Source organism: Astatotilapia calliptera, chromosome 8 (genome assembly GCF_964374335.1).
Source record: "Astatotilapia calliptera chromosome 8, fAstCal68.1, whole genome shotgun sequence".
NCBI classification, from domain to species: domain Eukaryota; kingdom Metazoa; phylum Chordata; class Actinopteri; order Cichliformes; family Cichlidae; genus Astatotilapia; species Astatotilapia calliptera.
In genome coordinates, this window is record NC_137429.1 from 4,121,660 (window position 1) to 4,147,225 (window position 25,566).

The 25,566-nt window shown below is 40.4% G+C and overlaps 1 protein-coding gene across 1 annotated transcript in view; it reads left to right on the forward strand.

The window, feature by feature from the left end:
- LOC113028026 (corticotropin-releasing factor receptor 1-like) overlaps window positions 1-25,566 on the forward strand; it is a 96,251-nt gene that overhangs the window by 42,902 nt on the left and 27,783 nt on the right. The window contains exons 5-7 of the mRNA XM_026177958.2: window positions 433-518; window positions 13,853-13,959; window positions 24,691-24,811. Of these exons, the coding sequence (XP_026033743.1) occupies window positions 433-518; window positions 13,853-13,959; window positions 24,691-24,811 (314 nt within the window). The remainder of the gene's footprint in view (window positions 1-432; window positions 519-13,852; window positions 13,960-24,690; window positions 24,812-25,566) is intronic.

The following is a 25,566-nucleotide window of genomic DNA, read 5'->3' on the forward strand; positions in this document are numbered from 1 at the left end:
CCGTATTTCAATAAGTGATTTTCCAGAAGCTGCATCTCCGTTTTTACCTATTTTAAAGTTTTAAATAGTAATAAAACTGTAATTCAGGAGTACAGTTCTTTCCTCAGCTCCAGCGTCTGAAACAACAGGATGGACGTGAAGCGTACGTCATTTGCGGCTAAATCGTGGGTCTCAATTTAAAGAATAATGACAGTGCTTAGGCAGAAGGGTGGTAGACTGTTCCAACTGTGAAAAATCACAGCTTGTGAGACTTTCTCTAATGATATCTCTCCCTATTAGTCTCAAAGCAGAAAAAGGTCACAGTGCCACTACGAATCGAGCACAAATTCCCATCTAGGGACACGAGGCCAAAAAGGAAAAGGCAAAAAAAATGTGATAAATGAAACAGAGTCTCCTCATCTGGTCTTTCTTCTTCTCTTGCTCTCTTTACAGATAATGTTTATAGGCGATGTCTTGCAAATGGGACGTGGGCGTTGAAGGGGAACTACTCCATGTGTAAGGCCATCCTTCACGAGGAGGTAAGAGTCAGCTGTCTGCACGTGTCTTGATTAATGTGGCCTTTAGGGAGGATCCTAAAAGTGTGGAGCCTACTGCATGGTAATCAGAAACAGACAAAGGCAAGGTTAGTGGTGGAAGACGCCGCTTTGCTCGAGGCTTACTGGAATATTTATAGTAAATATGACTTCGGGGTTTGTTTGCCTGCAGACAAAAGAGCGAAACATCACTGAAAATACGGCAGATTGCCCGAGAGCATCTCTTTAAGGAATCTACTTGTTTTGATTTTTGCACTGCAGCGTGCTTTTAATGTCACCTTGCCCCAAGTTATTGAGGCGTCGCTGGTTTCAAATGTAGGTGGAAGCTTTAAATCAGCTTATCGACCTGCAGCTTTTTCTCTTCTGAAACACGGGTTTCATTTAAAAGAAAAGAAAACTTCCTCAAAAGAAACAACAGTGATTTTTCTAAACAGCATTGTCCTCCGGTGATGTGAGCGACTCGTGAAAGCCGAGAAGAAAACAGCCAGTCAGCACGCTGCTGTTATGGTCCTGCTGTGCTCTACATTTTAATCGTTCACGTTTTTTTTCTTCCACTTTTTCTACTCATTTTTTTTTTTTGTTCGTATCCGATGCGTCCTCGTGCAGTGTTTCGAGTGTTGTAAGTGCTCTTTTTCCCCCCTAAGGACTGAATGGTCCTGATAAAAATGCAGAACATGCTGAACCAAATCGAGCAGGAACAAATACACATTTCAAGTATCATTTCAGGGGGTCAAGTACTGCACTAGACCCCCTGAAATTACAGATACACGCGAGGCAGACAAATGCACACTAGGTGACCATTGTCATTGTTGCTTTAAAACACCACCTGGAGCAAAGGTAGATGGTAAGATTCAGCTTTTAGTTCCAAAGTCGACAGAAGGTTGTGTTTGTTCGTTTGTGGGTTTCGCTGCTGTTTGGCTTCACGTGCTTTTATTTACTTCACATACCTATTTTTTGTGCCTTCACTTTATTTCCACGATACAGAGCGCAAAATATGGATGTATCCACTGTCACGTTAACTTGATTTATAAGCCTTTGTCCTATTAAGCGATCAAGTCCATGAAGTAAATCAGGAAACCATTACTGACGTCATATAGCGAGGGAGCAGAGGATCGTTTTCCCACAGAAATCATTCTGCAGCCACACCAATGTTCCCCTGGTGGCCATTAAAAAGAAGGCACTTATTCATTAGCTTCACTTTTCAGACCTGAAAGACACATCTGCTTTCCATGTGAAAATCTAACACCCAGTCCGTTTAAATGTGATGGAGGGGATCGCAAACAAGCATTTATAATGTCTTATTGACTCTATTTGCATAATTGCGTGAGTCCTCTTCTGTTTCAGTGCACCATGAAAGTGGCTACTGCATTTATGCGCGTGCTCCTCTGTCTTCTCTGCCATTATCACATCTTTCTGAGAGAGGACGGGCGGAGCAGCAGGAGAGAAAAGCACTGATAGTCCTAACTAACCAGAAGCTAGTCTGGCTGAGAGCAGTCAACCTGATAACTGACAAAAAGTTGGAGTCTAAATCCTAATCCTGCATTATGGGATAAGTCCGATGCTCTTTTAAAACACCAAAACAATGCCGGCTCTGCTCTCAGTGCTGTCATCTCACTCTTTCAATCCCAATCCCACTGCTACTACAGAAGATTTTAAACCTTAAATTGGCTTAAAATCTATGATTCTTCTTTTTTTTAATCAGTGCCGTAGTGCTTAGAAATCATAACTCCATCACAATGAAATGTTAGGGAATAGTGTCAGCTGTGGATTAATATACATCTGCTGCTCTAGTGAGCGCTCAGAGCAGCCAGGAGGTGCCCGCCTGATTTAGTTGGCTTGATTCGGTGGTTATTTGATTGTTTATTTTGCTCAATCTCACCCTAAGAGAACGGGTGAGGAGAATAGAATGAATTTAGAAACAGGCGACAAGTCACTTTTTCCTCCCGGTGTACAAAAGTTAAACCAAAATATCTTTAGAATATCTCTGAATTTGCAGTTATTTATTTATTAACCTTTATTTAACCGAGAAGTGAAACTCCTCAGAGTGAGTAAGATCTGTTTTGTGAGAGTGAGCCCAGATTTGAAGCATTAATCTTGCATGTTTTTTGATGATGTAGTAGAGAACTAATTTCTGAGGTATTTCTGGCTTTGCTTTCCTCAGACATCTGGAGAGGCTGATAGTAGAACCGCTGCTCCTTTGCATTTAAAAAAGCGAGGTAATTCAGACTTCTAATCACGATCCACCCGGCTGCCTTCAGTTGGAGGTTTACAGGCTTGTCTAGCTCACAGAAGACCCAGAGGTGGACCCTGAACATCTCACTGAGATTATATATGCAATCGTCCCTGTAAATGCCTCAGGATCACCCAGGAGGAGCTGGGAAGTGTTGCCAAGGAGGAGGGCGTCTAGACGGACTTGTTTAGCCTTGGAGGGATTTCTATAATGCCATTCTTACTCTGAAATAGGGGCTCCATTAACACATTCGCCTTACACGTGAAAGGTCCCCAGTTTGAAACTGGGAGCAGACACAAACCCAGCTTCAGTGCATCACAAGCTCAGCTAATTGGGAGGTTTGCATCAGGAAGGGCGTTTGGTGTCAAACCTGTGCTAAGTCAGCATGTAGATCCATCTGCTGTGGTGACCACTCGGGAAATAAGGGAGCAGCAAAAAGTACCGTCTCCATTCTTCCTCTTAAATACACCCGCCTGTTTTTCTATCCAGGGAAACGACTTTTAATGAGCAGAGCGCCATAAGATTATCATCACTGAAAGAATCAAAGACGTCGGCAACAGTTCAGGGGAGTGAAAAAGTATGTACTGAAATATTGAGCTGGGAAAATTAGCAGCAGGTACAATAATTGGAAATATTGATTCAGTGTTGATTGAAAGGCGCTTTCTCAACATCAAAGTTGTGCCTGCTTTGACCCCGAGGCAACCTTTCCGACCTCAAGTCAATGCCGAGAGCAGAGCTGTTTGCCGAACACGATGTGTGTGAACGATTCAAATGAAAACGAAACAGTTTTAGTTTGTTGAAATTTAAAATATTACCTCACTCTCTGCAGGTTGTCAGCGCCACATGAAACAGAGACACGCTTACTTTGCCGCTGCATCACCTCTTATTTTAATGTACCCTTTTTAGCATTTGGAAACGTTTGCAGAGTGAATCTTAAGCTGTTGTGACTGACATAGGCTCTGTCTTATTTTTGGAATATGTGCAGAATGTGATTTAGTAAATAAGTAAGACCATGCCTGGAAAAGAAACATGAGCAATATTACCGTTGGATTTATAAAACATTTTGTTCTAACCGCCATGCATAAGCTTGTGCAATCTGCATAACATCCCTACTTCTGTATATAAGGAAATAGTTGAAGCCCAGGTGACGTAGAGAAAAATGTGAGGATGTTGTAAGAGAGAAGCCTGCACCTCTAAAGCACGAAAGCCCAACTGAAGAAACTGAAATGATTGTGTCCAAAGAGGAAATCAGAGAAAGTTGAGCTGTTTTTTAAGATGTTAAAACATTTAAGAGAAGGTCAGATAAATATTCTTTAAATGGAAAGGTTAAAGCCAACACCTTTCCATTTTGGGAATTAAAGTATCCGAGAAAACCAAATTAATGACCAAAAGACAATAATAATTGTTGCACACTTCCAGGCGTGCATGAGTTCAGAATCGTTCTCTTTACTTGCTCATTTGCAACTGCAAATACAAAACACAAGCACTTCAGTTTAGTGTAGCTGCACTCTGCAGGCTATCTGTGCAGTAAAACACACAGGACCCCAAAGCCGCCCGATTCAGTGCCTGCGTGAGCACCACCAGTGGGAATCATCATTGACCAGAATATTCTAGCTGGATTGCCAGTGAGCACAGTATGTGTCAAAATAGTAATAAAGAACTGAATGCATAACGTAACAATGATAAGAAGGCCAAACACATGAAATTATGGAGGGAGGGAGGCAATATCTATTACAATACTTTCATCTTGTCCACCCATTACATGAGTTTCACATAATTCTAATAATAAATAGTAGTATTCATTTTAAAGACTTGTTTAAATTCACTAAAACAGCCAGGTCTTCATTTGTTCATACGCAGGCACCTCTAAATCTGTAAGTTAGTAAATGAGGCTCATTGTGTGGATGGCAGCTTACGTATGAACCAAATTCAAATTCAAATTCAAATTCAAATTTTATTTGTCACGTACACAGTCATACACAGTACGATATGTAGTGAAATGCTTGGACAACTGCTCGTGACCTAAAGAAAACAAAAAAGGAAAAGGCTATGAATAAGAAAGGAAATAAATATGAAAAATTAAAAAGGGTAAATTTAACTAAGAAGGAATAAAATATAAATTAAGGTTAAAAATGAAATAACTGTACAACACAAATTAGAATGAAGGGTAAATTTAACTGGGAAGAATAAGATAAAATATATAAATTAAAGTTGAAAATAAAATAACTGTACAACAAAATACACAATACACAATATAGAACTATATAAGAATGTATGAAGAAATCTAAATATAAATAAATATATACACAATAACAGCAGCTGTACAAGTATTAACCGGAAATGAAGAATATAGTGACCAGTGTTGTGCAAAACCAAAGTCCAGAAAGTCCAGTGTGTGTGTAAGAACCATATGTGTGGGTCAGTACTGTGTGGTGGTGTGATTGAGAGACCGTATCGCCTGCAGGAAGAAGCTCCTCCTCAGTCTCTCTGTGTTGGTCTTCAGGGAGCGGAATCGCTTTCCTGACCTCAGCAGAGAGAACAGTCTGTTGTTGGGATGGCTGAGGTCCTTCACCATCTTCCTGGCCTTGGTCCAGCACCGCCTGCTGTAGATTGAGTGCAGGTCAGGGAGCTCGGAGCGGATGGTGCGCTCAGCTGACCGCACAACCCTCTGTAGAGCTCGTCTGTCCTGCATGGTGCTGTTCCCGAACCAGGTTAAGATGTTTCCCGCCAGGATGCTCTCTATGGTGCACGAGTAAAAGTTCCTGAGCACCTTGGAGGGCAGTTGGAAGTCTCTCAAGCGTCTGAGGTGGTAGAGACGCTGTCGGGCCTTTTTCACCACGGTGTTGATGTGACAGGACCATGACAGGTCCTGCGTGATGTGAACTCCGAGGTATTTGAACCAGTACAGCCTCTCACGTCCTCGGCACCAATCTGATACTTATTCCAATAAGCAGGACAAAAATGCAGCTTTCAGTCTAAAAGTCCCAGACTGGACTCGGTGTCACCGGGAAGCGTTGAGATTTGAAAAATCTACCTCTCGGATTAATATTCACCTGTGAACATTTCTCAACTACCTTAAGTTTTGCTTTTAAAAGTATTAATTGTAATAATTATAATTAATATATGTTCATTCTTAATTAATACAGCCTCACAAAATCCCCATTTTCTTGGTTGCCATGAATGAAGACCCTCAAACAAAATATCCGTCTTATTAAAATACACAAAAACAGAATAAAACCAGCAGACACACAGCTTTTTGTTTTTTTGAAAGCAGAGTTGTGAAGACATGCTTTCGTGTAATTAGGTTGGCAGTTAGTCATTTGTACTTTATAGATCTGTGAGGATGAGAAAACAGAGTTTGGAGCGAGACCCTTCATTTACTGCCTTTTTTTTTCCACGGACTTACTGATCCATCGATCCCTTCAGGAGATGGATATAGAGCGTCTCACCTTTTACAAATATGTGTCTCAGTTTTTCTTCCACCAGGTATCAGCAGCGCTGTGATTGACATCAGAGGAGAGAGGGGGGACGTGAAGTAGCTTCCCTTTAAAGTTCAGGCTGTATTGAACCGGATATTCAGCGGTTCCACTGGGAGAAGAAACTGAGTGGATCAAAGGCTTATTAGAAAGTTTGTTTGAGGAAAAGAAGAATCCTCATTTCCTTTTGGGTCTTCCTCGAGGTTATTTTCTCAAATATAAGTGTCTTTGTTGTTTCTTATAAGGAGAGTGAGTCAGGTTTGGTTTTATGGCCCACACATTTTGTGAGACCCGAGGCTACTGGTGGTGGTGGGTGGGTCTTATATTATCTTCTTGCCATCCACCCCCTCCTCTCCTTTCAGGCTCAACTTGGTTCTCTCGTATCCATTTGAAAAACCTCCCATTTTCTTGATTTATACCTAGAAGTGTTAGCCTGCTCTACAGAAGTGCCTGTTGCAGAACTGATTCACGCACGTTTTTTATATCTATACACAAATGTCCATACACTGCATGCAGCAGAAATCAATGCACTCTTTGGTTATATGCGGTTAGACCTTTGGAAGAGATCTTTGTATTTTGCTCATTCACACTGAACGCATCATTGAATAGTGCGTGGAGCCCGAGGATGACAGCTTTAACAAAAGCTAACTGGAGTCAACAAACCGCAGTCAGATAAATGAAAGCACGTTGGAGGTGTGGTTTAAAGCTTCCTCTGATTTGTAAAAATACTCAGGGCTTTTCAGTCTGACGCATCTTCTTGAAAAAAGAGCTCTGAGGAGATTTGCATAAACCCAAAAAGTACCGTTAGAGATTTAGTCCAGCAGTTACTCTTCATAGAAGTTGACTTTAAAAGTTACTAAAGCCTTAAATGATTCACAGGACCTGGTTAACATGAGGTGACTGTAGACATAAATATCACAACTGCCTGCTGGAGTCTGAACACTTCTATCACGCTGCTGCCTGGGGAGATGTTATGTGGGCTAGTGCAGCTAGAGATGAGCTCTATGGGGAGAACGCAGCACCGTGACGCAGTGTAAGAAGGTCCTTCATACATCGTGAACTCGTCATGTACATGGTGAAGCACGGCGGTGGTGGCACCAGGATTTTGGCTGATTCATGGAGGGTGAAATTCATTTGCAAATTTTAACAAATTGTTTTGAAACACAGTGTCCAGGTTCTCAACAATGACACGGCTGGACTACATCTACTTAATGTCAATGTGGATGATGATCTTGGGGACTGTTAGTTATTGCCAATAGTTTGGAGATTTGTAGTTTGTTTTACCTTTAATGCTTTTAATTATTTTACAATATTATTAGATTTATATTAAAATTGATTTGCCCCACTCTAGTTATGACTTTTATTCAGTGGGGATGCAGAAAATGCATAAATGTTTCTGTGGTTGTTGCTAATCTGTTGCTAACTCTGTTTTATCCTGCTGGAAATGTAGTTAATAGAACACAGATTAGAAAAATGAAAACTGACAGTCAGTAATTTGTCTCTCTGTCACTGGTAACATTAATTTAAACTGAAATGATTTTCACATCGCCTTCATCAGAGTCAAACCTGAACATACTGAACATTTGAGTAGATTTTTTTTTTGCCAGGATTACTTTTTGGCTTTATTTGCAGTACCAACATTATATTTTTGCCTTTTTTATAGCTTTCTTATAAATCGACCCATTTTTTGTAGCACATTGAAATTATGTATCCAGTGTCTCTTGAAGAGCCTGATTGTGGATTTAGGATTTATTCAACCAGCTAATTCAAAGAGAACCTGGCTATGCTGAGCTGGCTATGTAGTGCACTGTTGTAGTGTAGTTGTGTTTGAATCACACTGTTTGCATTCTCTCCATTCCCTGCTCCACCTGGTGTTGACACCATCGGTAATTAGCGATCACATGGTTGGATCACCAGTGTGGAGTTGACTGCCCAACTCTACACTGACTCCAAAATTACCAAAGAAAATCCAACTTTTGGAGCAGTCCAGACCAAACCAAGGCTGTACATCCCACTGATGCTTTTGCTGTGTCTCTGTGGGTCATGCTAACTTGGCACTCTCAAACTTTGTTTAGGGGGAAACGATCCATCACACAAATCTGTTTATAACACTCTGATTAGTGCAAAGCTCCTTGCAGCTTTCCTAAAAGTGATCTTTGCACGAATCATTTTAAACATCCTCTGCACCCAAAGCGAAATGCAGATATTTGACACGTTGCATTAGCTGCATTAGTGATGTCCGGCGTGCTTAGCACGCTTGCTTTTTGTGACCTCGTCATTTCCCTGAAAAGGAGGTGGAAAGTGCGAAGTTGGCAGTACACAAAAAGCCACAATAGGCTTATATAATCCAAAATCATCCTTTAACACAACAGCAATACCATGAGCTGACCTCAAAGTGCTGCTCACATCCTGAGAATCTGGCTGAGCTGAAGCGGTTCTCTGAGGACAAGTGGTCCAAAACTCGTCCAGGACATTGTGCAGGTCTACTGGCAACACTTGTCAGAGATAACTGATGCCAGAGTTATTAAATTAAGATATTTAATCCAAGGATTCAACAACTTTTTTTACACCAGATTTGTGAATGTTTAATGTCATGCTCAAAAATTGTGTGTGTGTGTCTTTACTTGTGATTTGGATAAAGATCAGATCACATTTTATGAATAATTAAAGCAGAAAATTCCACACATACTCTTTTCTTGCCGCTAACCGCTCCTGTCGGTAATTACTCATTATTCCTTCTGTCATGTGACCTTTAAAATGTTCCCTTTAAACGATGGGAAACAAAAAGTCTACAGTCCTTTAACCGGTGCGCACGACATCCTGCTGTGAAGGAGGGATTTTTGACATATCTTGGATTTTAACTGGTGTTTTTAATTAGTAATGATTCCTAATTGCATTGCATTCTGTAATTAGAGCACGCAGTGACGCTTTTCATAGCACTGCTGCGCTGTGCAGGCACTCTAACTGATTCAGCCACAGTTCGTAATCAGGTAGACACAGAGCACATGCTCGTTTTCATCATCAATATCGTATCAGGTTTTTTCTGCTTCTATTATTGCTGCATTTGTTTTCTTCCACCGTGAGCATTTTAATGTGAGCGCTCGCATAAAAGGGGGAATTTTACACATGATTGCACATTATTTCACTCGTATTCATCATTTCACACACAAAATAGACTGGTGCCTACTTTAGTCAGAGGCATTATCAGAGGAAAAGTAAAACATCAAAATCTTATATTTTTTCTTTTCCCTCTTGGAGCGCTCTCGGGGCTGCTGTTTATTTTTAACCTGACAGCTGCACATTAGACTTTAGTAAACTGGATCCATTTAAATATCAAAGGTTACTCTGAGTCCCACAGGCTAATCACACAGATGTGGACATGTTGAACTTTTACTGTAGTGATCTATCACACCAAAAATAAAGACAAAAATCTAGCTTTGCAGTACACCCCACAGCTCTGAGTCGTCTCCTCACAGCCTCCTGTTTTCTCGTAGCCTCGCTTGCTTTTTGATTTCTCTTTGTTTCACATTTTCAGCTGCTTTTGTTTGGAGGCTTTGATTTCCAGGTTTCCAGGTCTTTGGACTTTGTGTAGTTTAGCCACTGAAAGGCTCACTTTTATTTGACTTTTTCTTGCATCTGGGTGCTCTTTTGCATTTCACGACACTTAATTTTTGGTTATTTTGTTCTGCTTTTAGTATGTTTTTATGCCCTTGGAAGTCCTGTGAGCCTTTACATGTGATACTGAGCTATACAAATAAAACTGGAACAAAATCGCTGCACTTTTTGTCCGCCTGTCCCACATACTGAGACAGTGTCCGGCATTTTGACTGGATCTAGTTTATATAAACAAACACGCGAGTCAAACAGGTGTGCTAATAAACCTTAACAGACTGAACAGCAGCTGAAATCTCATTTTTGAGAATATTAAAAAAGAAATACTCAGGAGTGCATTTCAGCCTAAGTGTCCCACACAGTCACAATCTTTGCCCCGTGTTTAGTTTCTTAGGATCTGATGAGGCTGAATGTATTAAACTTCACAAATGAAGGATTTGTTGCCTTATATCTACTGAGATTTACCAAAGGAAGTAATCGGTAACTCAGTTTAAATGGCATTGTTTCAGACTCTGTTTAACAGCTGCACACAAAGAAACAGCAGTTCTGTAACCTGGTTTAATCTGTGAGAATGAACAGCTTCTGTTTAAAGGTAGAAATCTGACTGAAAAAATGTAGCAGGGTTCGATCTGTAGTGAGGACACAGTGTGTGGACTGTAGTCGTGTGTACTAATGAGATAACTAATGACTAACAAAGGCATTCATGGTGTAACTTTGACTGCAGTGAAAATGAGTGAAACTAGTTTTTAGTTTTTCTAGTTTTATTGGCACAAAGAACATTTCTCTTCATAAAGGACCCGATATGTGGCGGCCAGATAAAATATTAAATCCATGTGACAATGAGTGAAGTAACCGCCGGCAACACAAAGCCTCAACTTCAAGACAGGTTTATTGAAGCGACTGCCAATAAGAGCGTATGGTCCTTTTGACTTAGACCTATGACAAGGTGCTGAATAATATTAGAGAGACACCGAGGCAGCCGAAGCCTGGAAGGTCTGCTAGCAACCAGCCATCAGCCACAAGTACCTAAAATATGTTTTAAAAAATTAATCTCGTTGGATGAATTTATTTTAATTCCTTTTTGCATAAAAATGATTTTTAAAAAACCTTCAAATAGAAATAAAATATGTCACTCACTCAAAAAATATTTATCCCAAAAAACTGACTTTTCCATGTACTTTCTTTGCATAAATATAATGTTAAATGTTAAATTTGATGGAATTTGGTCAAATGAAATTTACTTGACTTGTATACAGTTAGTTTAAACCAACTTATTTTCCTTAATTATTAAAAAAACTTCTTTTTTATAAAGTTCATCTGCATTTTACTCAAAATTATTGCTTCATGTTCACGAGGGCAAAGAATCCGTTTTTTCAGTGTGGATAAAGGAAACACTTTTGATAGTGTGATAAATGGCATCAGTAGAGCCATTTGTCTTTTAAATGTCTCTGTCTCATGAGCGACCAGAGCCTCGAGCTTTCCCAAACAATTCTTATTTGTTCCTTAAAATATGCCAACTTTTAACCGCAGAGGTGGGCGCTCAGAAAAAGAACTCATATGACTTCTTCGCATGGATCATGAGTCTTGTCACCCAGTCCTAGAAATATCCCTCCAAGGATCTATCAGAAAAACATCTTACAAAAAACAATAGAGCAATTTCCAGTAAAGCAGCAGAGAGATGGCTGGCTGGCGCTTTTAGTCACAACAACATTTGTCCAGTACAGATTTAGAAGTTGAAGATTAGAGCTGTTGGACTAAAATATAGTGAATGGGACGCATGACGTTTTTCAGTGTGGATGAGGCAGGGATTAAACATGCCCACGCTTAATCTCGGCGTAGACACCAGTAGGTTACATAAATCCACTTACAGCACAGATTACTGTTGGTAGAGTGGGGGAAATCTGATCACAATGGATTTCTGAGGCACAGACAGTGGGCTTAGGCACCGATTTGCAGGAAGATGGGTCTGTGTTTGCATGAAATCTTATCACAAGGCCTCATGTGGATTCTCCATATGTGAGCGTGTGCAAAATCAAATGCTTCCCAGTATTCCTGTTTCCTAACCAGGAGTGGATCCAGTGGGGCGGCACAAGCCCCCATGAAATCTGGTTGGCCCTCCTGCAAGGCTCAGGGATTACTAGCCCCTGGACCACATCCTCTGTTTACATCTCCTGTTGGAAAGTTGGCTCCAGAAAGTATATGCACAATCACTGCTGAGGAGACATAAAACAGCAACAACAGAACAACAAAGAGATGCAGAAATGCCAAAAGGAGAGGTGTAAAATAATAAAGCCACAGTGAGATCACCGGTGCCAGAGAGGCACCAAATGAACACAAATGTGGATAAAATGAACTGCTGAGAGACACAAACACACGAAAGAAATCCACAAAATGACTGTGAAGTGAAAATAATACCACGGAGAGACTCGGAACAGCAAATAACATTTACTAAATGCAAAAGCAATTCAAAACTCCCCCCAAAATGGCACCAAAGATGTGTAACACTTCCACTAAGAGACACACAAGTACCCTGAAATTACATAAATTGAATGCAACTGTATGAGCCAGAGTGCCAGAAGATGGACACACAAGATTAGGGATGACACAAAATGACTGCAAAAGACACCAAAAGAATAAAGGTCTAAAGAACTACACAGAGACACAAAAACAAGCAGAAAATAAAAGAAAATTTAGACAAAACTATGCTAAAGTATCACAAGGATGTGTTAAATAATCCACATGAGCACACAAACAGACCAAAAAGATGTCAGCAAAGAAATGTAAAATTATTTTAAGGTTATTCAAAACGATATGAGAGACACAAACATAAATAGTCGCAATTTAAAAATACATAAATCAGCAACAAATAGATAAATTTCTAAAAAGCCAAGCAAAATGAATATAAAGGGGAAACCGACCCAACAACATACTGAAGGGCAGCTATAAACTTCCACAAAGACACCAAAAAAAGCCAAAAGTGACAAAAACAAGATCAAAAAATAAGATTTTAGAAGAAGAAAAACTAAATGTACAGTACTTAGTAAGTAATTGGAAACTGGCACAAAAGTACCACCAAACAAAGTGCCTAAGATTGGAAAAGCACAATTTCAAAGAAAACTAGAAAGACTGCAGAAGGATTCTCAAATGTTGTGAAATATGGGCTGAGAGTGATGAGTAAACCTTCCACAAAGAGATCCAAAAGTTACATAAAAATACTCCACAAGTACCACAAAATGATCAAAAATGACTGCAAATGAACAGAAAACAGACAAAAGAGACAAAACAACAATAACGAAAATGATAGGAAAAAAAGAGTTATTGCACAAAGGCTGAAGAGAGTCCAAGAATTCACAATGATTTGCAAAACTTGCACAAAAAAACTCACAAACATAAAAAAGTTTGTTTAAGAAATGTGAAAAAGAAAAGCCATAAAGAGATGCAAAATCGATACAAAACCACTTCAAAAAGATGCAAACGTACCACAAAGTTATAGACACAAAATGACAAGAAAAAGCTGCACAAATATCTGCACAAAAAGGCCACAAAGAAAAAATGCAAACAGCATAATAAACTTTGCAGTTTTGTTCATTTTTTGTGGCATTTTTGCTGCGGTAACACAGTGAGACCTGTTACATGTTTGTGTTCGTTTAGACTCATTTTTGTCTAAATCCATCCACAGCTGTAGGATATTTAGAGATATTATTCCATATTTGAATATTTACCATTATTTTTGGGGTTCGATTATTGCCAGAAATAGACAGTTTAACAATTAATTATGAACAGCTTTGCATTCAGATTTAAATTGAGCCTTGACAGCCCTGTTGGGAATGCTAACACCCACTCCTGTTTAAAATCACAGCGGGAGTCATCCGTCAAAAATCGAAAAAATAAAAGAGGATTTGTCACCCTTTGAAGTGTCCTGTCTTATCCAGAGAGAAGAAAATAAGAACTATTTCTGTGAATCAAAAGACTCATCCAGTGTTTCTCTTCTTCTTCTGCAGAAAAAAAGCAAGATGCACTACCAAATAGCCGTGATCATAAACTTCCTGGGTCACTGCATCTCCATGGTGGCGCTGCTCATAGCCTTCTTCCTCTTCTTGTGTTTGAGGTAAGTGTTGGTCTCGCTGCCACCAGTCCACTGATAATCCCCGATGTGACAGAGACGTCAGTATTTTCCAGATCCCAGTAGGTTCAAAGCGTCTCTGGTTCTTATTCAAAAACCCATTTGGTCATGGGATGAAACCTCCCCTATCTCAATCCCGCAGATGTAAAAAGGGTTTAGACGCCCGCAAAAACTAGGGCACATTTCACCCCACAATTGGGAATAATAGACCCATCTCAAAACCGGGAGAAAACAGTCTCACGGAGGCCTGCCGGGACAATCGGTGGAGGCGGAAAAGGGTTTCTCTGGCAAACCGAAATAAGCCGTGCATTAACGAGAGAAAGGTCTTAGCACCCTCGACAGCCGGGGCTGTTATCGATCGCCGAGACACCCCCGGGGAGTGAGAAAAGCGTGAAAGGGCACAGAGAGACATAATAAGTAGAAGCTCTACAGGATAGCATTTATGCACAACCTGTGTTTGTGGGCCACAGTGGCATGAATAGAGAGTGGGGGAGGAAGAAGTGTCAGGCAGCTAAAAATGGCAGGAGAAGGAGTTTGGCATTTATTACTTACCTTCTTGACTTTGTAAAGAAATTGAGAACCATTTAAAGGAAAGCTGTTTGATGGAGGGAAACGCCGAGGCTCCTGTGCACTGGTGTGGATCTGGAAGGAAGGAGAGGAGCGCAGGGTAGAGCGAGGCGTAATGTTCATTATAAAATAGTGCAATGAGCAGTTTGGCGTATTTCCTGATAATCTTACTATAAAAGACAGTTTGAAGGGATTCTTTCCACAGAAGCTCACGAGTCTCCCGCTTAATCTAACAATAATGCAGATTTATGCCGTGGACATGAAGTTTAATAAGTTCTGACTGTTTCCAAGAGCTGCATTCATAATCTCCTGTTATTTATCAGAATAGCACATTCCTCGGGTTTGTGCTGGTTTTGAATTCTTTGTGAAAATATGAATTCGAGCTTCTGCTGAGTTTTTACTTTTATTCCCAACGGTTTGAAATTTAGGTTATTGTTTGGATTTTTTCTCTTTTAGTTGATCTTAGGCTTCATTTCCTGTGACATCACCAGGTTTTGATGGTTATTCTAGCGATCAGTCTCAGTTTTGGATCATGTATTTCAGTTCATGTGTTGGTTTAATTTCTCGCTGTCTCTGTTTGTCCTCCAGGATTCCTTCATCTCTGTCCCCATGTTCAGTTTGTTTTGGGCCGTTTTCTTATCTCACACTTGTTAAGTGTTAGTACCCAGGTCTGTTTCATTCACCTTCGGTTACTTCTTCTTTTACTTTGATAGGGTTTTTATTAGAGATGGCACGATACCACTTTTTTATGTCCGATACCGATACCGATATCATAAATTTGGATATCTGCCGATACCGATATGAATCCGATATAGTGTGTTTTAATCAACAAAACTGTTTTTTAAATATCTTGCTGCATTTTGTATAAGTTCATACTCAAGTTTAAAACAACAACTACACTAAAGCTATTCTGTTATACCTGTATGCAAAAAAAAATATTTCATAGTTCAGCAATACTGATCAATCTAATAAACTTAAACCTACACCATCCTCCCTATTCTGGTATTTTAAAGAGTACTTAGCATAAATATTAAGCAACCTAACTAATAGGGTTCCAACTCCCAGCAACAACAAAAATAAATAAATAAAAAATAGGGAACCACCCCTCACGCTCCACCTCATGATGCTTAATCGACGTAATCAATCTTAATTTGATGCAGTGTGAAAAAAATGCACAGAAATCAATTATTTTTCAAGAAATATTAAATAGATTCAACATCTTTCTTCAACAAAATTGCAGACTGCACAGATGGTACCTTCCCAAAGGAAAAAGTACTATAGCTTACTAGGGTATATATATTAGACTTAATAGTCACTATATACAGTAATTGACTTCTATACATTTTACATCAGATTAAAACTTTGGGTGTAAGATTCAGATAAATATTAAATAATTAAAAGCGAGACATTTTAAATGAGAATAAGAAAGAAAAGTATGTCTTTGTGCCCCCTTTTCCCTGTTAATGCCCTATCGGCCCCCCTGGCTAAACTTTGCTAGATCCGCCCCTGCACAGTTACCAGCGTCAGCTACGTAGAAAAAGATCCTCGAGTAGAAAGTAATATTAAATACATTCTAACAACAGCTTATCAAGCTTAAACGTGCTGCTGTTGTTCAGCCGCTGGTTTCCTCTTTCTGGTGCAAAGTGGGCCAAAAACAAACAAGAGACAGAAAAGCCGATCAGCTGATCGTTAAGCAGTTTCATGATTGAAGTAGCAGCCGGAGAGCGAGAGGCAGTCGCTCGTTAAGCTTAACGCAGGAATGCTTTACAAACATTCAGAGATGGACTTACACACTTGCTTTACTTCTCTCGGGGATAACTTTGTCGGAGATGAAATGCCGGGTTGCTAGCGAAGCTCCACATGCTATCCAGACCACAGGTCCCGCATGCCACAGCCGCTCTATCACGTGATGCATACTGCTCCGACGTGCTAACGTTCTGAGGTGAGTTACGGCGTGTTGCAAGTTTTGTGAGGTGCTTTCGTGATATTTAATGGATCGGATTACATTTTTTTATTTTTCTCCGATATCCGATCCAGTAATTTAGGTCAGTATCGGACCGATACCGATACGTAATATCGGATCGGTCCATCTCTAGTTTTTATTTCTGCTTCCTGTTTGTCTCCCATCAGTTTTATTTATAAATCCTCAAATATCAGTAACAGTCGCTTCAAGGCGCTTTATATTGTAAGGTAAGGACCCATCAAGATTAGAGAGAAAACAACAACAATCAGACAGCCCCCTATGAGCAGGCACTCGGCGACAGTGGGAAGGAAAAAATCTCTTTTAACAGGAAGGAATCTTAGGCAGAACCAACCTCAGGGAAGGGCGGCCATGTGCACAACCGAAAGAGCGGACCAAAGACACGCTGTGAAAAAGAGCCAGAGATTAATAATCCCTGATGATTAAATGCAGGGAGCTGTATAAACACAGCCAGCAGCAACATAACTAAGGGAGGATTCAGGGACACCTGATCCAGCCCTGACTATATGCTTTATCAAAAAGGAAGGTTTTAAGCCCAATGTCAAAAGAAGACAGGGTGTTTGTCTCCTGAATCCAAACTGGGAGCTGGTTCCAGAGAAGAGGGGCCTGAAATCTGGAGGCTCCAAAGAACCAGAAGTAAACCAGCACTTTAAAGTGCTTTATTGTTGTCATGTGGTGCTTTGAGGTCATTAAGATAAGATGGGGCCTGATTAAAACCTTGTATGTGAGTTAAATTAGCTTCTTAATCTAACAGGGAGCCAATGAAGAGGAGCCAGCATGGGAGAAATATGCTCTGTCCTTCTAGTCCCTGTCATTCTCTTCACTTGTCTCATTACCCTCCTGCTGGTCCTTCCCTAATCAGCCCTCTTTGATTATCCCATCTTCCACTTCAGGCTTCCTCAAAAGTGTCTGTTATGTTTGGTTATGCTCCCTGTGCATTACCCTCCATGAGTGCCTGAATTTGATTTGGCTTTGTTTGACATTTTAGACTTCTGGAATTTGTTCAGTCCTAAGTGAAAGCCATGGGTAGTGTAGTGTAATAATCCACACAGTAAACTGTTTGATTACTAATGTCTGTTAATAAATGATTATCTTTGGATTTTGAGCTGTTGGTAAGACAAAAGAAGGAATTTTACTTATTCTGCTTAATGGGGACAAGTATGTGGCATGAACTATGCTACACACCACAGCATCTGCAGTGCCCATCCCTAGCTGAACTTTTACAACACAGGAGTCAATAAGCAACATAATCCGTGGAATAAATATACACATTAAGAAAGACTAATCTCAGAGCACAGCTGAGATATAGATCAGCGGGACAGCACAGGACGCAAGCTGCAGCATAATAAGGCCCCATTTAACAAGGCTGCACATTATTCATGACTGATCCCAATTTAAAAACAGCAAATAGGAAACTGTGTGTCCCGAAATGAGGATTTACATAATGCTGCCTTTCAATTTCCAGTAGATGTTACTGAGCCCAGAGCTTTCAGAAGAACCAGGAGGTCTCTGAGCACCTGATGAGCCTGATTATCTGAACTTTACATATTTAATTTATTAAGAACAATTTTCAATTCAGTACAATTCAATGTTATTTATACAGCACCAAATCACAGCAACAGTCACCTCAAGGCTCTTTATATTGTAAGGTAGACCCTACAATAATACCTACAAAGAAAAACCCAACAATCATATGACCCTCTATGAGCAAGCACTTTGGCGACAGTGGGAAGGAAAAACTCCCTTTTAACAGGAAGAAACCTCTGGCAGAACCAGGCTCAGGGAGGGGCGGGGCCATCTGCTGCGACCAGTTGGGGTGAGAGAAGGAAGACAGGATAAAGACATGCTGTGGAAGAGAGACAGAGGTTAATAACAGATATGATTCAATGCAGAGAGTCTATTAACACATAGTGAGTGAGAAACAATCCGTTTGTCATTAGTTAAACCTTGTTCGTACCAGGTTAGACTCCCTTTTGTCAGTTGCTGCAAATCCATGATGAGAATCTCATGTTCCACCACAGCCCAGCCATGATCCATTCCACTGAGATTGGTGATTGTGGAGGCCGTCTGAATACATTAAACCCATTGTCCTGTTCAAGAAACCACCAACAACATTCAAATTCAAGCTTTGACGCTACCATCTGAATGCTGCAGCAGTGTTGCATGATGGAACGCTCAGACCAGCCCGTGCCATGTTCAGGGTCACTTAAATAACCGTTATTCCCAGTTCTGATGCTTAACTTAGCCTTCAGCGGGTCGTCGTGACCCTGTCTGCTTATCTAAATGCATTGAGTTACTGCCTTATGATTACCTGAGTAGTTCCACCAATCACTTAAAACATACACAGTTTGTTTGTTTGTTTGTTTTGTTTATTTTTAGCTGACAAACAAGGATCAGGCTGAAGTCATTAAGTAATCTGAACGAATGGAATATTTCTATCCAATTAAAATGAATGCACTTTTTCTGTGTACCTGAAAGCGAGGTGCCTTCAGGTACGCTCAAATGGACCTTGGGATAATTAGTTGACTGCAGTTTTAAATGAGGTCGTCTGTCGCCTTGAACCCTAACACAAGAACGCCAGCAGCATGAAGAAGTATCAATTAATGTGTTCAATTAACCACCACCACCCGAAGGCCTCTGTCTTTAACAGATAACAGATAGTGCCTGGTCTCGTTTTTATTAAGGACACAAGCAGTTTAAGTAACGCTACACAAGCTTTAGTAGACCACAAATCAAACCATTTTAAATGAAAGCAAGCAAAACAAAAAAGCCAAAACACAACAAAGTCTAATAAATCTTAAGAGCATGTAGCAAAAATTTGGGGTAATCTTCCTCCTAAACACTCAGTCGTTCCTTTCCATCATTTATCCTGTGCTACAAACTTGCAGAGCGTACTGTTGGTGTTACTGTGATTAAGGTGGATGGAGTATTTGTTCCTGTTGTTTCTGTAGACAAAGGTCCAATAACCTCACTGTTTCTCAAATATCTGCTCCAGTGACTGGAAAATAGGAAGAGGCGAGTGTTACTGAGGAGTGTTTCTGAAGTTAAAGATGTTTTTCCGAGCAGAAATGTCAACAGCAGCTGTGGGTTGTCCAACTTTAAACTTAACAAGCAGCATGAATGGGACAAAGCAGTGACAGGAAATTGGAAGAAACGCTGCTTAATTGGCCATCATTTTAAAATGTTTGGTGCTGACCAGCACATCCAAGTATCAGGTTGTGCAGCTGATCGCTATGCAGATGGACGAGTGCAGCATTGTAGTGGATTATTTCGTGGCACAAAACACACTTTTGCACCTAATTTGGAAAAAATGTGATAAAATATGAAGAGCAAATGGTAAAAAAAAAATACAGTCATTTTAATATTTCATACACTGTAGTACCATCAGGTGGTAAAGTTGTACAGAGGTATTGACCTATCAGTCGAAACGACCACATTCCCTAATAATTCACAACTAAAGAGCAAACGTGCTCGTTGGAGCAGGCCTCAAGTGGCCATTAGAGGAACTGCAGTTTGCATACTTTGATGTTGCCTTCATTTTACAGCCTTTGAAGTTGCTGCTTATTGTGAACATCTGACCTAAATTTAACTATTAAGTGAAGACTTATGAGATCTATACTGTAATCATAATGTTCTTTAATCTGGAGCAAAAACCGGGGAGTGAGTTGGAAAACAAATAAATAATAAGGCCTGCAGGAAAGCAGTCATTGTGTTTTGCACCTAACAGCAAATAGAAAATGTAATTTGTGTTAATGTTTCAAAGGCAAAGAAGTAAAAGTCCTGCACCAGCAATAAAAGTCAGGAGGAAGAGAAGTTGGCTTTCAGATTCTCCATCAGAAAGCAGCAGCTGGATGCCAAAATCCTGAAGTTACAGCAGGTCGTACCTCCTCATACTTCATTTCCTTTTACGTGACAAAGAACACCTCCATTTCTCCTCTTCCTGGACACATTTACGCACTGATCCCTGGCAATAAAACCCCTGTTATCACACAGCATATGGCACCTCTTCAACAGAAAACATTCAGCTCCCTGATTTTAGCCGGTTGACTTGTTTATATAAAAAAAGCATGTGTTCATGTGAGTCTCAACAAACGTGACACGTCTTGCTCAAGGACCATTTGAGAGGAGTCAGTAAATAACCATCCCTGCGACGAGTGAACATGCAGCTCTACCTGCTGAGCAGCTGCTGCCCCACTTTGGTTGATGCCTATAAATACTCAGCTGTAAAAACTGTCATTTCAGTTCAGTTATTCATCCAAAACTGACCCAGAATCAGAAAGTGGAACTCATTCAGCCTCCTAAATGTTGTATCAGGTTTCTAAGAGTTATAGCTGTCACTGGTGGCGCATGTAACAGCATCATAAACCGGGTGTTTCTTATTGAAATGCACCTCAGGATTCGCACGTTTTCCCTACATGCGCGGACAAATCTATAACACCGACTCCTCGAGTTGATCTGACTGCAGTGAATCTTAGCCCAGCAGTGGAGCTCCTCACTGCAGACTGTGAGTGTGCTACATGGCATAATACTTACAGTGAAAAGCTTACTGTGCAATAATTCAGGTTAAAAAAAAAAATAGGCCACCCGGGCCACTTGGATTACCAGGGATCCATCTTCTTACTGTTCACACTGTCAAAACTGTGAACTGTGAACGCTGAGAAGCAAAGTTAAGTTTTGTGCTCCAAATATATCTGGAAGAAACTCTCAGAGAAAGCCAGAAATCGAAACTGTCCTCATTTAAGAGAGGGGCACAGCAGCGGCAAAGTCAGCAAATCTTCTAAAATGTCATCGTGATCTTACCTGCATACCAAACAGTGTCTGCAGCAGAATTACTGGGAACACAGTGGCCATGCTGAGCATAAATCCAGCACCATCTGAGCTGAGACCACATTTCTATTTTCAGCAGAAGACTGAACATCATTTCCTCTGGAGAATCTTTATTTTTCCTGGTGTGTCAAATGGATTATTACATCTGCCAAGAGGGTTATGTTCTTGTCGTCTGTCAGTCTCTCCCCCTGTTTGCAGGATTTGGGAAAACTACCCGGCAAACATTTTGACGTTGAGTACCTGCCAGATGACCATCTTTTCTCAACGCCTAGCCTCGGTGGAAAAGTAGTTCCAAAATGAAAATTGGGCCGACATCAGCGACAGAACGTCAATGACATAATGTCCGGGACAAAAAATGTGTACGATAAATGTTTTATTTAATCCTTTTATCAATAAATGGAGAAAGAACGTTAAACAAAGCTTTAAAAAATCATGTTAGGACAGCTGCCATGATAGCAACTCAAACTGGCACCCTCTGATTTTAGAGACCATTTCCTGTCAACAGAAAAGGAGGACACTGTGATTGGTCAAGGAGCCAATTCCTTTGTAGTGTTGACTGGTTATAACTTCATATTAGTAGCACTGTCACTGGCGTTTTATATTAAGATACTCAAAATCAATTGGACAAACTAACATGAATGTGAATCCTTTGCAGTGTCTGACTGTCTGAAGTCTAGCCTGTGATAAAATGCTGTTTCCTCCCTTGAGATGCTTTGCCTGCAGCTACCTTCAGTTGCTGCTTGTTTGTGGGTTCTCTTCCCTCTGTGCCTTCTGCTCTGTTTGGCTGAGATCAGGTAACTGATGTGTCCGTTGAAGAATGTCCCATTTCTTTTCCTTGGGTTGCTTTTGCAGTTTGCTTTGGATCTATTTGCACTGTGAAGGGTTGTCTGATCTAAGCAGAGAGTACAGCCCTGTGTACTTCACAATTCATTCCACTGCTTCTATCAGCAGTCATATCATCAATAAATACTAGTGACCCAGTTCTGCTGGCAGCCGTGCACGCCCATACGATGCCCTCCATGATGTGGTGTGCTTCAGATTAGGAACTGTTTCTCTCCTCGTGTCGGGAAATGCATGGAGATGAGACCTAAATGCAAACTGCAGAGTCAGACTAGAAGAAAACAAAAAGTGAATCTTTACTGTGGCCGACGTCCAAAAACACAGAAGAAACCAGCAGGGAACACCCTAGGAACTTCACAGGGCTGAAACACAGCGTGACACAACTAAAAACACAGGCTATAAATACACATGAAACAGGAGGGAAACTAAACACAGCTGAATATGATCAAGGTAAACAACAGACAGGAGGTAAAACCAGAGACAATACATGGGAGAATGTGATTAGCAAATTAAAGCTGAATGCGAGTAAACTGAATGAACGGAGGGAGACACTGAGAGATCAAACTAGCTAAAATATATACATATAAATGTAATAATCAAGCTAAGAACAAGCTAAGAACAAAGAAATCTTAATGAAGGAGAACCTAAAAGTCCAGAAACACCTTCTCATTTTTTCCCATCATTCTTCACCTTGTTTCATTTATATATTTATTTTTCCATAACTCTTCAGGCTCTTCTAGATGTTTTCCATTCAAAGTCTAATCTGACCTTCCTGATCTTCAGTGTAACCAGTGGTTTGCACCTTGTTCTGAAACCTCAGTAAACCTCAGTTCAGTCAAATAGTTCTGTCTAAATGCACTTCAGGTGTCGTCTGTGGCCTTTCGGGCCTTTCGGTGTTCCTCATTTTTAAGAATGCACCAGGTTTGTTGATTTGGCAGGTCCTAAGGTTTCTGCTCTGTCTCTAATAGGTTTATTTTGTGATCTCAGGCTAATGATGGAAACCTTTTTGTCCTTCATACTAAGAGTTACTTGGTTCAAGACTTGGAATCAACTCGAGCTCATTCATCTGCTTAATTTCTTACAAAATAACAACGGGAACAAGACTCAGACATGTAGCTGCTCATCAGCCGACTGATCCATTACTGTCTAAAATATGGGACTGTGTATAAAAATGGCAGTAATTTCTAAACAGAACTTGAATCACATCTTGGTTGTTTGATTTAAAATCTATTGTGGTGGCGTACAGATGCAAAGCTACAAATTTGAGTCTGCGGTTGTCGTATGATTCTGGACCTGTATGTTCAGTATCACATGAATAAAAACCCAGATCAAGTAAGATTGTAATATAAAATAATAACATTTTAAAAATTTGTGAGATTAGAAGAAAAGAAAAACAAATTTACTGTGCCTTTAACAAAGACTTGTTTGCAGGAGCATGTAGCCATTCTCTTAATTAGGTCCCATCAGGCCACACTGCCCCCATAGACAGCATGCCGAGGGCAGTGAGGTGCTTGCTGTGCTCCTGGCGTGGTGGCAACATTATAACATGATGTGGGGAAATTATCTTCTCATTTGTGGAACAACAGGATTTAAAAAACACAAAGTTATTTGATTTTTATCATCTCAAGGCTGCTTTTAAAACCTTATTTAAAATGACATTGTAATTAATCCAAACGGTGTTCGAGCTTTTTGAAGCCTGCTATGTTACTAATGGGGTAGAGCGTCTTCAGAGAGAAATAAAAAACATGATACAATTTGTACAACGTGCAATATAATAAATAAGTAAATACAATGCTGCTGGAAAATGCTGCTCATGCATCTGCTCAGTCAGCACAAAGCCAGTGAAAGTGACACCTATTAAGAATTAATGCATGCTGAAAAATAAATCACGTCACTCATGCTTGGCAGAAGAGGAAGCGGCCTTCGCCGGCTGATAATGCCGTCAGCTGGTGACAGCGAACGCGGCCGTCACTGCAGCGAGCGAGGATGGTTTGCTCAGTCCGTGCAGTCGTATGTTTCTATTTTCAAGCGCCCGCTCTGAGGCACTTGGGCAGATTTTAATTGTATCCCCGAGTGAATTTATTTACCGCATTTAAAAAAAGAAAAAAAACATCAGGCTTTCAGGGCATTACACAAACAAAAGAGTAGAGCGGGAATTAAGTCTTACTTCTTATTATATAAGTGAGGATTGATGGGAAATGTTCCTTTTGAGGCTACATCAACTCGTTATTCTTATCTATCAGCTTCATTTTCTGTGTTTCCGATATTATAATTTGTAATGTTGGAGTCACACTGTAACTGTCAAAAATAGACTCAAACTCAGCAGGAGGAGATAATTAAATCAGATATTTCCTGCCAGCTTTCACATGTTTGCTTTTAAACTACATATATATTTTTTTATCTTTCTTCTCAGAATTAAATTAAGCTCGTGACCTAACAACAAGAGAAATGTTGGAAAAGCAGCATCAGCAGTTGAGTTTTCCCTACTTCTGTTCTCACAGGAGCATCCGCTGCCTGAGAAACATCATCCACTGGAACCTCATAACCGCCTTCATCCTGAGGAACGCCACCTGGTTCATCGTCCAAATGACCATGAGCCCCGAGGTGCACGAGAGCAACGTGGTATGAGCCCATTTATGTGAGGTTTAATACAAAAAACCCCTAAACTTTGGTTTTAAAGTAAAGGAGATTTTTAACAGTATTTTTAATGCCTTAAAAACAAAATGAGATGAGCCAAATATATTTATTGGGTGAAATGTTCCTTCAGCGCCAGAACTCTCTAGCTTAGTTTGACTTAATGGGGGCGATCGTGGCTCAAGAGTTGGGAGTTCGCCTTGTAATCGGAAGGTTGCCGGTTCGAGCCCCGGCTTGGACAGTCTTGGTCGTTGTGTCCTTGGGCAAGACACTTCACCCGTTGCCTACTGGTGGTGGTCAGAGGGCCCGGTGGCGCCAGTGTCCGGCAGCCTCGCCTCTGTCAGTGCGCCCCAGGGTGGCTGTGGCTACATTGTAGCTTGCCATCACCAGTGTGTGAATGTGTGTGTGAATGGGTGGATGACAGGTTGTGTAAAGCGCTTTGGGGTCCTTAGGGACTAGAAAAGCGCTATACAAATACAGGCCATTTACCATTTACCATTTAATCCCATAAACAGTCCTGCTGATGGAAGAAGAACATATGTATTAATCCAGGTGTGAAACTAATGCCGGTAGACCTCTGTGTGTCAGCCTGTGTAGGAAAATGATGTTTTTACTCTTTTTATTCAATTCAGTTGAGTCCAATCTCACTGATACATCACCAACAACAAGCACTACAACAGTCACCTGTTATATTGTCGGGTAAAGGTCCTACGATATTAGAGAGAAAACCCCACCAACAACAA